Source organism: Lampetra planeri, chromosome 34, assembly GCF_965212315.1.
Source record: "Lampetra planeri chromosome 34, kcLamPlan1.2.h2, whole genome shotgun sequence".
In the NCBI taxonomy this organism is placed as follows: domain Eukaryota; kingdom Metazoa; phylum Chordata; class Hyperoartia; order Petromyzontiformes; family Petromyzontidae; genus Lampetra; species Lampetra planeri.
In genome coordinates, this window is record NC_136140.1 from 2,007,661 (window position 1) to 2,021,153 (window position 13,493).

General features: G+C 47.9%; 1 protein-coding gene across 1 annotated transcript in view; it reads left to right on the plus strand.

Moving 5' to 3' along the window:
- The first annotated feature begins 6,521 nt into the window (after window positions 1-6,521).
- The window catches only part of LOC144730022 (MAP kinase-activated protein kinase 2-like), a 68,262-nt gene continuing 61,290 nt past the window's right edge, over window positions 6,522-13,493 (plus strand). The window contains exon 1 of the mRNA XM_078610485.1: window positions 6,522-8,339. Coding sequence (XP_078466611.1) covers window positions 7,743-8,339 — 597 coding nt within the window. The 5' untranslated portion in view covers window positions 6,522-7,742. The remainder of the gene's footprint in view (window positions 8,340-13,493) is intronic.

Consider the following 13,493-nt stretch of genomic DNA (forward strand, 5'->3'; position numbering starts at 1 on the left):
AACAGCCTAAATCGAATTCTTCTTTTGCACCGTACAACCGGCCATTGCTAGCAGCCAGCCCGGCTATGGAAACTCCAGGTTGTCTTTCCAATCCAGAACCCACGCAGCACCGCTGATTTCAGACACAACAAATCAAATATTGAACCCCGCCCCTGGCCCTGCTTGGCCCCGAGCCAGAGTGTGATGTCTTGTGAGGCCAGCTAATAACGGTTCGGTTCTGGCTCAGCTTGGTTAGTAGACAGTGGAAAACCACTCGTGCCATGAGGACCCCGACGCGAGCGCGGTTCGGATGTGGGAAAAGAATCATCCACGTAATGCACATTCTTAATCGTAAACTCCCACGCTCTGGATGTGATCCAAAGTCACAACGCCCTAATGTATCCGATTCTACGAACTGCACTCACATGTAGCCTTCGTGTCACCGACGTTGACTTACTTCTCTTGGCGGCAGCTCTAGCGGAATCTCAAGGAATGTTTTGTTGCTGTTGAGAACGCGGACCTCTGAGGCTCGGTTGTGGCTTCCTGACCCCACTTCCTCAAAGTGCACAATGGCACGAAGCCAACCCGACATGAGGAAACTCAGCTGCAATGGAAACCACATCGTTATTGACTAATCGTTTATTTAAAACTCTCGTTAGGGTCTTCAATGGCACGTTAGATAACATCGAACTGTCCGATACCATATGTTTTATTCTTCCAGCTCTTGCGACATCCACCTAATTACTTTTGTACATTATTTTCGTTGTAGTTTTAGTTGCAAGGATAACTCATTTGTCAACATTCAGCCATTTGTGTAAGAGCAGAAACAGCCCCATACGGCATGGGTCTTAAAAACATGACTTTACCACGTCTGCATGCTGGTAATTTCATGGCAGGGTCGGCTGAGCTAACGTTGACGTTCAGAGCAGAACGTGCTGAGAGAGCGTGGCAAACGTAACCGGAAATAGGAGGTTTTGCGATGGTTCGAACACGTGAGCAGGATGGAGGAGGGCAGACAAAGAGGAAGAAGACTTGAAGCGGTGAGGTGGGGCACTGTGAGAGGGGACCTTGGGAGTCGCGTGTGGTGCAACATTTGCAGGATCTAACGGGAGATGTGAAGCGATGGCCAAATGTGGTGTCATTCTTGGCAATGGCTGTGATGACCTCTCAACCTTGAGAAGCCGCAATCGGTTACACATTTTATAAACATTTACCAAATGAAGGTACTGTTAGCGTGGTGTAATGGTGAGCACACTGGACTTGCAATGCGGAGGTAGCCTGGCTCGAACTATTTCTATGGGCACAATCTCAAATCCCTCCGCCTCTCTCCACCCGGCATGCCACGTGTGGTCGGGTAAAGTGTGGGTATTCCAAGGCGTCTGGTCAACTTGGAAGAGTAGGACACGCTGGAGGGTTCCTCCAGAGCTCCTTCACGTCAAAGGCCTTCGTGCCAGCTGTGGCATGAGCAAGTAATTGCATGGCTGCACCCTACCTTCAACTTACCGTGTAAAGGCCATTCCAAAAATCTTGCAGTTATTATTCCGATTCTTCTTTTTTCGTATGGTTGATATCGATGCAGAACAAAAAACACAATTTCGCAATCAGGTGGTCAAGCCAGACGACCGCGTGAGGAGCAGCGGAGTGTGTCACTGTGATGTCTCATTATTTGTGGATCGGGCATTGCGTCATTATACGTTGTAAGGTCTGTTCTGGATGACCACAGTCGCACTCTGGAGAGTTTAACATGTTACATTTGTGCATCAGGTATCCGCATCTGCCATGGTTTATATGGATACGGTTGAGGGAGAACCATGAGCTTCGCGGAAGATCAAAACCATGGACTTTCTGTGTTGGGTCTCTCACATTATTCCAATTAACTGTGAGTAACGATAATGCCCTTAATTTACTCTGAAAAGCCTCACTCAGGCTCAAGACTCCTTTCCGAGAGGGCCCTCCATTGAATTTCTTGGCCGATTCCATTAATAAGTACCCCCATATTGAAGGACACTAGATAACCCAGAGAAAGCCCCCACATATGAAAGGGTTACACTCAAAGCTGCGTAATGATATATTAATACATCTATCGATTTAAAGCTTTCGTGACTGCAGGGATTCATCTTCTTGGTTCTTTCGGTAAAGTCACGTAGAAGGGAAATAATACAATAAGTATATTTTTCTTATTTGTACTTTTTTTACTTTATTATTTCCCTTCTACGTGACTTTACCGAAAGATCCAAGAAGATTAATACATCTATTGCTGTAATGCCATCTCATGACCACCTTGCAGGCTGGTACATCATGATGCAATATTGCAGTTCACTATACTGGCTTATGAGGAAGAAAATAAATTAGAGTTACATTATGACCTACATTTCGTTTTACTGTTCTCTGTTTTACTTGGAATTTGACGACAGCAGAGACTTGTGTGACAGGTCAAAATGAACATCTATGCCTGCCAAACCCCCGAAACAAAGTGTTCGTCATTTAGAGACAAAGAAAAATTTATTTCTCCTGGCTCGTAATATGGCTTTCACAGAGCATGTCTAGACAATATGCAATAACTTTCTGAACGTCAATCGTTCATTTCAACAGTTTTCGAAAACATAAATAAATCAGGATATTTTGCGCCGATGGAATTTGGATTTGTTTAACCTGCGGTATTGTAGCTGAATGGAACTACGACCAGGATGTTTGACTCACAATCAGGAGGCATGGGTTAAAATAATTCCAGTTATAGTAGACTCGGCTCGTCACCTCTCTTGGGGACAATTAAACGACTGCTACTTTGTGGAAAGTTAAACATTTTAGGTTAACGTAAAGACCGGTCTTTGCCATAAACATAAGGAATGTCCACCACTGGCTCAGTAGTAACAATGGAATTGAGTAGCACAGAATACTGATGACTTATTGGGTCATGGAGACACTGACTTTAATCGAGTTCACAAAAATACATTCAGCAGAATGGAACATTTTACTCAGAACCAATACATTCGTGTGGTCAGTGTTAGTATTCAAGCTGTCATCTGCCGTAGTCTCATTCTTTTGGACGAAAGACCATCACGGAGTGCGCTGGATTAGTGCACTGGAAAATATGATATGCAGTGAAGCAATAATGTAAATAAAACGCTTTGATTATCTTTAAAGAGATGGTGCCACACGTCTGTCAGCCAACTGTGTTCAGGCGAGGGATGGTGGGTCGCACAAATGTTGCGAAACTCAATTCCAGATTTAATAAGCAGACAATACACGTGTCTTTTCATATGGCATAAGAATTTTAGTAGGAAGAAAAACAACCTGTATTGCATAGTTTATTTACAAATGGCTTCAGGCTTTTTTTTTTATCAATTTGGTCCTGTACTATTTATATACACTATATATAAACCATTACAAAACGTAAACTAATTTAAATGTGATTACGTATATATAGGAGGTACAGCGCTGCAATCTATCACAACACCGTTGCCAGAAGGGCCTCCAATATAGACGGCACTCTATGGAGCCCCTCTGGAGGGTATATGGCCTACTCTTCCACACTGGTCAGACGTAGATCTTTGCAGAGGTGGGAACATCCACACTTTTCCCCGTCACACACGACCCGCCTATCGCCTATCAAACAGCGGAGTACCTACTGGACATCTGTGAAACATTTTTACTTTTTAGCTCATCGGATTTCTCCCGTACAATTAAATATTATGAGACTGCTGGGTGGATCGAGGCAGGGGGGGTTTAATAAACGTGTTCATTGTTTCGGCTGCCACGCTGGGAGATAAAACCGGCGACCCCTGGATTACAAGCCCAGCGGTGTGCGAACCATCACACCCACGGCAGCACCCTTACGGCGAACACACACAGTCCACGCGAATATCTACTTGGGCACGGCGTGTTTAGCAATTCGTGAACGGCGCGAGTCGGGTGTGCGGCCTTCATTGTCTCGACGCCAGCAGGGGAAGACGCGAACTGTGGGAGGCGGTGGGTTTTGTGTGAGGTTGTCCTAACAAAAGAAAGGGGGTGGAGGCATACCAAGCAGATGGCTGAGGACAAAACAACATTATTCGTGCACGCTCGCACGTGTCTGTGTGTGTGTGCGTGTGGGGAGCGATAGTGTAGAGGTTAGCGCGCTGCGCTATGAACCTGGCGACCCGTGTTCGATTCCAGCTCACGGCCAACACCAGTGACGATTATCTGAACCGGTTCCTGGGCCTCCCCTAGGTCGACTCAGCCTCAAATTAGTACCTGGTGCGGTGTGTAAACATTGCCACTAGGGAGACAAAGGCGGTCGGGCGTGGTGCTGGCCCACCCACCTCCTCGTGTACCGTTCCGACCTTCATAGGTGCGCGCTAACAGGACTTGCCCCTACAGTCTGTTAAGGCTATATGGGGGATCTTTGTCCATATCCCGTCCTTGGCCGGTGCGAGCGAATAGCGTTCGCTCCTCCAGTCTAATCGGCTGAGAGGGGCGAGTGCCTTCCTCTCTCGGTGTGCGCATGTGATCTTACAGATTGTAGGCAGACAGATCTCTTGTGGGTGTGTGTTGTTTTAGTGGTTGTACCGGGCGCGTCGTTCGGCATGATGTCTGACGTTTCTTCGTTTCCACGTGCTCGGGGACTTTGTGCTCAGTTGCTGAACACTCTTCATTTTCAGAAGAAGCTCCCAAGCAAGTGGAGCGAAGCTTCAGGCATCATGCCGAACGACAGCCCAATAACACATTGGGGCGCTGTAGAGCACAACTGTGAAAACTTAGACCGAAATGTTGCAGACAAATATGTGAAAATCACAGTGCCACATCCAACCTGCGATTGTTTATTGAACTGTGGGTGTTCGTGCGTGCGTGGATTCAATTTAATTTATAATCTTTACCAAGGAAATCAGGAAGACTGCTCGGAATGTGAAACCGATGTTTCAATATTCCCCATGTAAATACGCGCTTGAGTCTTGATTATGTACATGTATGTATTGATATATGAGAAGGGAATTATGGCGCAGTGGTTTCTGCACTCTGCTCAGAGGCCGGTGACCTGTCCTTAATGCCCGGCCATAGCTATCGTTAGCAAGGTGCTTATTTGTACGTAAGTATGTATATATGTTTAACTTATTTCATGAATCGTCAATAATCGTGACGTTCATGATTCCTTTATTATCTCAATCAATGAAAGCATGGTGAGAGCCCTCGAGACAATGTGTTTAACATCACCTGTAGAATACACAATTGGCAATAGGCAAACGCAGAAGCGGTGAAGACACGTGTGTTTATTGTGTAAGTCTCCGTGTCTGTGTGCGAGAGTCTATATTTTGTGCGCGCGTGTCCGTGCAAAATACGTAGGCACATTGTCGCGATAAGGCACAATACAAACGAAGGCCACCCCATGACATGGCATGTCAGTATGTCAGTTGTGGGGGCGGGTGTTGGACCATAACTCATCACCCCGTTCGGGGTGGGCTGGTGAAGGCGACGTCGTTGCGGTAGAGGAGGCCAGCTCCAGTTGGGTAACATCCCTCGCCACTGATCTTATCCGTGACCGAGATTCAGACTCGGGTTGCCGGGTTCATTGTGCAGTGCGCTAACCATTTTATTCGGTATGCCTCCATGTTGCTGTCTCTGTCTGACGGTTTCATATTCCGTGCGGATGGAAATCAAAGTTATAAAATAACGACAGGAGGACCTAGACTCTACTTTGAAGGAGCAACACACTCAGTTAAATTTCCACTGCAGCCCCGACACGCGAATTGTGATCTACAATCTTTTCGCTGCCCGTCACAGCCATTCTCATAGGCGTTTGCATCTCCTCTGAGTGGCCTGTTCACGTGAAACAGTTCTTCTGCCAGTACGTCACCATGTGAAATCTCTCCGATGCTCTCACGCACTCACCTAGCCCCCTGAATGTCCCACTCCACTGCTCTATATTTAGATGCACACGATTTTGGTGTGATATTTAGCACCCTTGACTTGTAATCCAGAGGTCACCGGTTCGATTAAACTTTCTGTCAATTTTTTTGACGGAATAAAAAAATGTCTCCTGTTATTTTGGTTGCCAACCCCTGGCCTAGGTTACAAAAAAGCAACAACGATCCCTGGCTCTCTAACGATGGACTTTTAAGTTGCAATGCGAGGCTGGATGATGGCTGTTTGCTGCGAGGGCATATTTACTGTTGCACAGAAACATGGAGAAATGCATTCTTGAAATGAAAGAGGAAACACGTGGGTAAAGAACATGCATATTGACTACGGTCAAAAGCACGTGGGCTCGAGACATGACACATTGCTAAAAGAATGATGACTTAGAATGGAAATAGAATGGCAGCCGAAGGAGGTCACATTGCCTATAAGATGAATACCTCAGCTTGTTCAGTGTGCGGGGGTGGGAAAGTGGGATGAATAAGTGTTTTTAAGTGTCATTCTTTCGTGATGTGATGCACGTCCCACTGCTTTGTAAATCATCTCGAGACACAGTTGCATATTATAAGCTATTGACAGCTAATCCAAACAATTTTGAAAGCCTTCATTTATCACGCAATATTTAAGCTAACCTATTAAATTTCATATTTTTATTTTACCAGGTAAGGTCCACTGAGCTGTATAGCTCTTCTTAGAAGCGACCTGGCCACAAATGATAGCTCAACGAAGTGGCTTATCACGTGGAAACGTATAGCAGCCGAATACTCTAAACGCATGCCGATTGTCAATGTGGAGGGAGAAAACAACGGGAGGAGCTGGAGACAAATCCACGTGATCACGAGGAGTGGGTAAACGAAGGAGGATGGGGGAGGGGGTGTTGTATTTTCCGTAGCTCAGCCCCGGACAGCTCCGGCTGAAATGAATCAATCTCGGTTCATGTAATCGATGATGACCACGATAATCCCAGATGAAGATCCACCCACCGCACCGCATCGCAGGAGCCCGCCACCACCACCACCAGCCGCTCCATCGACCCCACACACACACAAAGCCGCTCCTCTCCCGGCTGGCTCCAGCCAAATCCCCATCCCCCCCCGCCAGGCAGCCTCCCAAGCACAGAGAGCCCAAAGCCACGCCTCCCCAAGCCCCATGCGTCCCCTCTTGTCTCTCCGTTAATAATAACCCGGATAGCCAGCCGTGAGTACAGCACTCCCTCTCTCCCCCCTTCCTCCACCCACCCGCCGGCCGGTCTACCCGCCCGCCCGCACTCTCTCCCTGCCAGCAACAGCGAGACGCACCGGGCAAGGCACCTCCATATACAGTCGGCGTCTCACCATCATCACCACCACCACCACCATCATCATCATCCCGCACTGCTTCGCCGTCTCCGCTTTCTCGTCGTCTTCCCGAAGCCGCGCGTCTCGGCTCGCCTGACAGAGACCTCCGCCTTTGTTAGGAGGACGGGGAGAAGCAACGCAGCAGCCCAAGGGAGGCGCTAGTGGCGGTGTAAGTTTGCACAGCGCAAGAAGAAGAGGCTGTGGCGTGATGCTGCGAGGGGCTGCCTTTGATTGAATAACCAAAGAGGGGTGCGTGGGGGTGCAAGGAGTTTGTTCCAGCATCGAGTTTAGAGGAACCTTCTTTTTTCGGTGTGTGTGTGTGTATTTGTCGGTGTGTGTGTGTGTGTTTGTCGGTGTGTGTGTATTTGTCGGTGTGTGTGTGTGTTGTGTCTCTCTGTAAGTCTGGTCGCAAATAGCCGCATTGCGATTGTAAGCGGCTCCACCGCCACCACCATTCACGTGCAAGGCGCGCATTGAGTGTGAGGAGCGAGAGACCGCGAGGGATTATTAGGCGCCTCTTCTCCTTGCCCGACGATGTGGCCATTCAGTTTCATCCAGAAGGAGAAGAACTCGAACCAGAACAATAAGTCGCTGGCGTTGCAGGAGCAGCAGCAGCAGCAGCGAAACCAGCAGCAGCAGCAGTGCACGGTGAGCTACAGCAGCAAGGATGTGCCGAGGAAACACAGCAGCGACGCGTCCAAGAACAGCAACGGGAATCTGCCCCTGCCGCAAACCCAGGCGGTGACCACATCCCAGCCCGTCCCGCAGAAAACCGCCGCCGCAACTACCAACACCGCCCATCTTCTGGTGAACCCTCAACCCCAGGCGGGCACCACCACGCAGTCGTCCGTCCAGAACCAGCAGCAGCAGCCGCCGCCTCTGCCGCTGCTGCTCCCGCCGGGAGCTCAGCTCCTCCTGTCCAACGCCCATCCGCTGGCCGCCGTGCCACTGTCGCTCCCCGGGCTGCCGGCTCCTGCCTCGTGCGGGGCTGCCACCCGCGCCGTGCTGCAGCCGAGGAAGAACGCCGTGACGGACGACTTCAGGATCACGGGGCAGGTGCTCGGGCTGGGCATCAACGGCAAGGTGGTGGAGTGCTACAACAAGAAGACGGCGGAGAAGTTCGCTCTCAAGGTAAACGATGGCAACCCCCTCTCCCCCGCCCACCCATACACACACACCAAAGATAAAGATCCCCTCTTCCCCACCCCCTTCCCCGTATAGTTTCGACAGACTGTTGGGGCAAGTGCTGTTAGCGAGCACCTACGCAGGCCGGAACGGTACACGAGGGGGTGGGTGGCCTTTATCTCCCTGTTTGCGATGTTTAATTACACACCGCACCAGGTACTGTCATTTGAGACTGTGTCGACCTAGAGGACCGGTTCAAATAATCGTCACCGGTGTTGGCCGTGAACGGGAATCGAACTCGATTGAGCCGAGTTTATAGTGTCGCGTGCGCTAACCGCTACCCCTCCATCTTCGCCCCAGTGACAGGCATCTCACTCACCCCAACGACCCTGTCTATGATGCAATCTGGCGAGACGTTAACTGCCTCCCTAGGTATACAGGAGGTCGTGGGTTCGATCCACACCCTGACGCCTGCTGTATATTTGGAGTTTGCGTGTCCTCTCTCCCCGTGGTCGCGTGAATTTGTTTTCCTCCGGGTCCTCCGGTTTTTCTATCCACATTTAGAAACGTGTGTTTAGAGTATTTGTCTGATATACATGTCCACGTGAAAATCCACTTCGTTCAGTTATCATTTGTGGCCATGTCGCTTCTGAAAAAAGAGCTCTATAGATCAGTGGGGCCTTACCTGGTAAAATAAAAACCCTTCAGTTTGTTCGGTCTTGAGCTGCAGTATACATACAGTACTTCACACCTTTGCAGTTTGTATTACACGGATTACTTTTTGTGTTACGCAGACGCCCCCCAGCACGATTTATTTAACATAACTAACTGACTCTGATAATTATGAGACTCCAGAAGGTGGCTTGCTTTGCTTGCTTAAACAAATGCTGCCGGGATAATATGTTGGTCTGGAATGCCAGTAGGCCGATTGACTATTTTTTTTTCTCTGTGTGTGGAGACACATGTATGAGCTTTTACTCTACCAGTGGTCGGGTATTCGCTTTATGTATGAATGAACATGTGAAGTGTCTTGTATACAGTCATGCAAGAGCCTACAATGTATATGGGCGTGGAGCTGCATTCTAGGATTGCATTGCATGTGTCTCAAGGATATCTGTGATGCTGAGAAATATCAGTGGCCGGGATTCAAACCGAGCTCACTGACTGCATGGAATGAAAGCCAACAGCTGTGCCCACCGCTCCCCATAATGTGCTAGTGAGCAGTGGGGACAGTGGTAGTCTCCGTTAACAGGCCTGAGTCAGTGGTGGCAATTCCAGGTTCATATTGAGGGGGGGGGGGGGTGACTATTTTCCATCAGACGTCCTCACTGTTGACTTCACGTTTGTATTAACTTCATTGGCCCTGGAGGGATGGTGGTAGGCTGATTTGACCCCTGACCAGAATTTGTCACCGTCTAATAGTGAGATAAATTAGGTCGTTGTAATTAAAGGCATTTGTTAAAGTATTTACCATGACATTGCTCATCTTTCTTGTTGGCCCTGAGCCATTGGTGGAAATTCCATATCCTACAGAAATACCATATCCTACCGAAGAATATAATGATAACTCACGTCAGCATTTATATTTGTTTGGTGTTAGTGAACAAAAACGATTTGGCGGTATTTTTACTGCCGACGAGTGATTGCATTAATTACTATTATTCTTGAATAAAAGTAAACAAAGAATGTTTTCCAAAGAAACCTATTTGGCAGCATTGGCTAAAAAGGGAATAAATGTTGACCCCAAAGACTTAACAAGAGGCACATTTGCGTGATCGAAGTGTCAGAGTGCGCGCACATTAGCTCGCCTTACCCTTGTACATTTGGCTTGTTGGGTCATTAAGCTACCCCCATGATACAGAATTCTCCACGAACATTGCCAAATCGACATAATGCCTGCTAATAGTTCATGTCGATGATAAGGATTCGATTACAATGTTAGCATGGTTAGCCCATTGCAGCACTTTTTATTTGCAGATAATTCCAACAGCCTCGTTTACTTCACAAATGAAAAGGTCGGGAGTTCAAATCCTGGTCGGGGGGTGGGGACTCGGGTTCAACGTCCCTGGGATCCTTTGAGAACATGACGAGGACTCTGTGAGCCACCACCAGCCTCTGAGCCATCAGACTCTGAGAGCCGCTACTCTCTCTGAGCCACCAGACTGTGAGCCACCACCAGACTCTGTGAGCCACCCAGACTCTGTGAGCCACCACCAGACTCTGTGAGCCACCACCAGACTCTGTGAGCCACTACCAGACTCACTCTGTGAGCCACTACCAGACTCACTCTGTGAGCCACCCAGACTCTGTGAGCCACCCAGACTCTGTGAGCCACCCAGACTCTGTGAGCCACCCAGACTCTGTGAGCTACTACCAGACTCACTCTGTGAGCCACCAGACTCTGTGAGCCACCACCAGACTCACTCTGTGAGCCACCCAGACTCTGTGAGCCACCACCAGACTCACTGTGAGCCACCCAGACTCTGTGAGCCACCCAGACTCACTCTGTGAGCCACCCAGACTCTGCACAAAGGGTGAATGTCATAGGCAGCTCTCGAGCAACCTCTGCGCATCTCACGCACGCACCACGCCGTTATCATGACGCAATGTTGTAGTGCCACAGGGCAACGCGGTGGGTAGCAACATCAGCTGTTGTCCTGTACTGTGCTTCTATGCTCCCTGTCTTCACCCAACACGCACTGACCAGCACGGTGAAGTATGGTCAAATAACCCCCACGAACTAGCGTGTCATTGAGAGGTCCTCATCCAGCAGAGGATCGACAACAGGGCTGTGTGTGTGTTGTTACATTGTCCCTTTAACTCTGCAGTGCCCTGCTTTACACGGGAACACCTCTTTTTTGTTGGGAAGGTCAAAAGTGATTGTTTTGTAGAGAGAATGATCCTCGGGGAAAGGAATGTGGAGTTTTCACTCTTGGCTCGGCACCACTATTGGAGATGAGCAGCGTCCGATGTGTGGTTGCGTAGAGAGACGGACTATTTAAAATTCACCCGTCACGTGTGTATGTTGAACTTCTTTCGCACTGTACGTAGCCAACCGTGCAAATCGGAGGTGCGGGGGGAAGGATAACAATCTAAACACAAAAATCAGTTCTAAAGAAATTCGAATTAGATTGATAATGGTGATGATGATTGATGATCGATTATTATGAAGATGATGAAGACACTGCTGTTCGTCATCACGTTGATTTAGTGACAAGTCGATTTTTCTACTCGTGTTCAGACAGTTAAAATTAGCAATCATTTAACTCTCTGTAATGCTACCGATGCTTGAAGGCATAGAAAAGAATGGTCATTTAAATGTTTTCAAGTGTCGAAAACAATTAAAATCGGTGTCGACCACTTTTGCGCACCGAATACGCTTCAGAAGCGTGGTCATTGCCATGGGGGGGGGGAAAAAAGCCCCCCAACAAACTGAGAAGTGTACCACAAAAGCGTGCAGAGACACAGAAGAGGCGCACACGTGGATTAGAGGGCATGTGCAGGTTACAAGGCACAATTGAAGCTGTTAAAAACGCAGTGGGGGACTTGGGCGAGAGAGATGTCACTGGAGGGGGATGATGGCGCACGGTTAAGAATAGTCACCGAGTGACACCAAGGAATGTAACGCGCCAGAGGGCACGCTTATCGAGGAGATGGAGCCGTGGAATCGGCTCGTGGCGCAGATGCTCGGCGGATGGTCATCGCGCGGAACCGTGAGGCTCGTGGAGGTCTCTCATCCAGCGGTGGATTGCCCATCGGCTGAAGACGATGTGCGGGAAGGGGCCTTGCTTGGGTGTGCGTGTCAGACTGCGCCTGCGGTGAATGTGTTTAGAGTGCCAGCATGGGAGGAGGAAATCTCCACATCTCCACACCCTCGGGCTTTAAAACCACAGGGTGTATGTATTTATTTAGTTGCCGATTTTTTTTCTCTCTCTTTCCTTCCCTTTAACTTGATGCCTTTTCTCCACAATTCACGAATGCAAGAATGGCATTGTGCGGGAAGCTTTGGTGGAATTCTTCACATTTTTTTTTGCTGCCTTTGAATGGATTAGGCGATCGCAATCGAGGGTATTGGTGTCTCGGTCAAGATCAACACCGTAAATAGGGCCTCATTGGATGGTGTTAGCTATATATGGTGGTGGGGACGATGATTGCAGATGCAATTATTAAAATAGAAAAAAAATAGGTCGTAATTATCAGAAGCTGCGTATGCAGTGCGGGTTCGGCAATTGGATATTCACAATGGTGTAGTACAAGGTGTTAATGTAGACCGTGTGAAGAATGAGTTGGGTAATTATGGCTAGAAATAATTAAATAATGAAAACTGATCTTAAATATTAATGACCTCTTGCCTGGTTAATTAAAGGATATCAATAACTCATTAAATCTTGGGTAGTCTACAATTTTATTTTATTTATATATATTCATTTTAAGTTACCTTCCTGGGAACATGTTGACCCAACCATTATTGGTCGACACATTTTAACGGTTATGGATTACTACTGTAAAACATTTTTATGACAATTGTAGAGTTTGCATATACGATGATAGGCAAAACAGTATTTAAAGGGGAAGGCAACCCCACATTTTCCATTCGTGCTCATTTCGAAATCATCTGACTGGGTGATACTATGCTTGAAGGCTAGAAGTTGGGATCTCCAATTAAGTTTTGTTTGGCCCATCATTCGCCTGGGTTAAGTAACATGAATACCGCTTTGTGGGTAGTTGATAGCCACTATCCAATAGAGTTATTGACACTCCTCATGGGAATGTTACACTTCCACCATTGGCTCTGGGCCACCAAATGAGGTGATTGCCTGCCTCGTTGCTTTATTGTTTGGACATGAAGCGACAGTTTCACGTTGACACACAACGTCGCGTTGATTAGCGCTGTGCAACCTCGACACAGCCAAACAATGATCGGAGGCATTTGTTTTTCATAGATTTTTACGTTAATCGATTTGTCGAGTAATCAAACCGATTCATCAGCAGAGTTATAGATTACAAAATAAAAACAATCGGGGAACCCTGCAATGTTTTTTGCACCGTTCTGTGCTCACTGCATTCTCAGCTTCTAAGATAAAATGTTCGTATACAAATGGCACGTGACCTTATTGTCCATATGAAAGTGATAACAGATGGGTTACTGTGGCTTGAGAA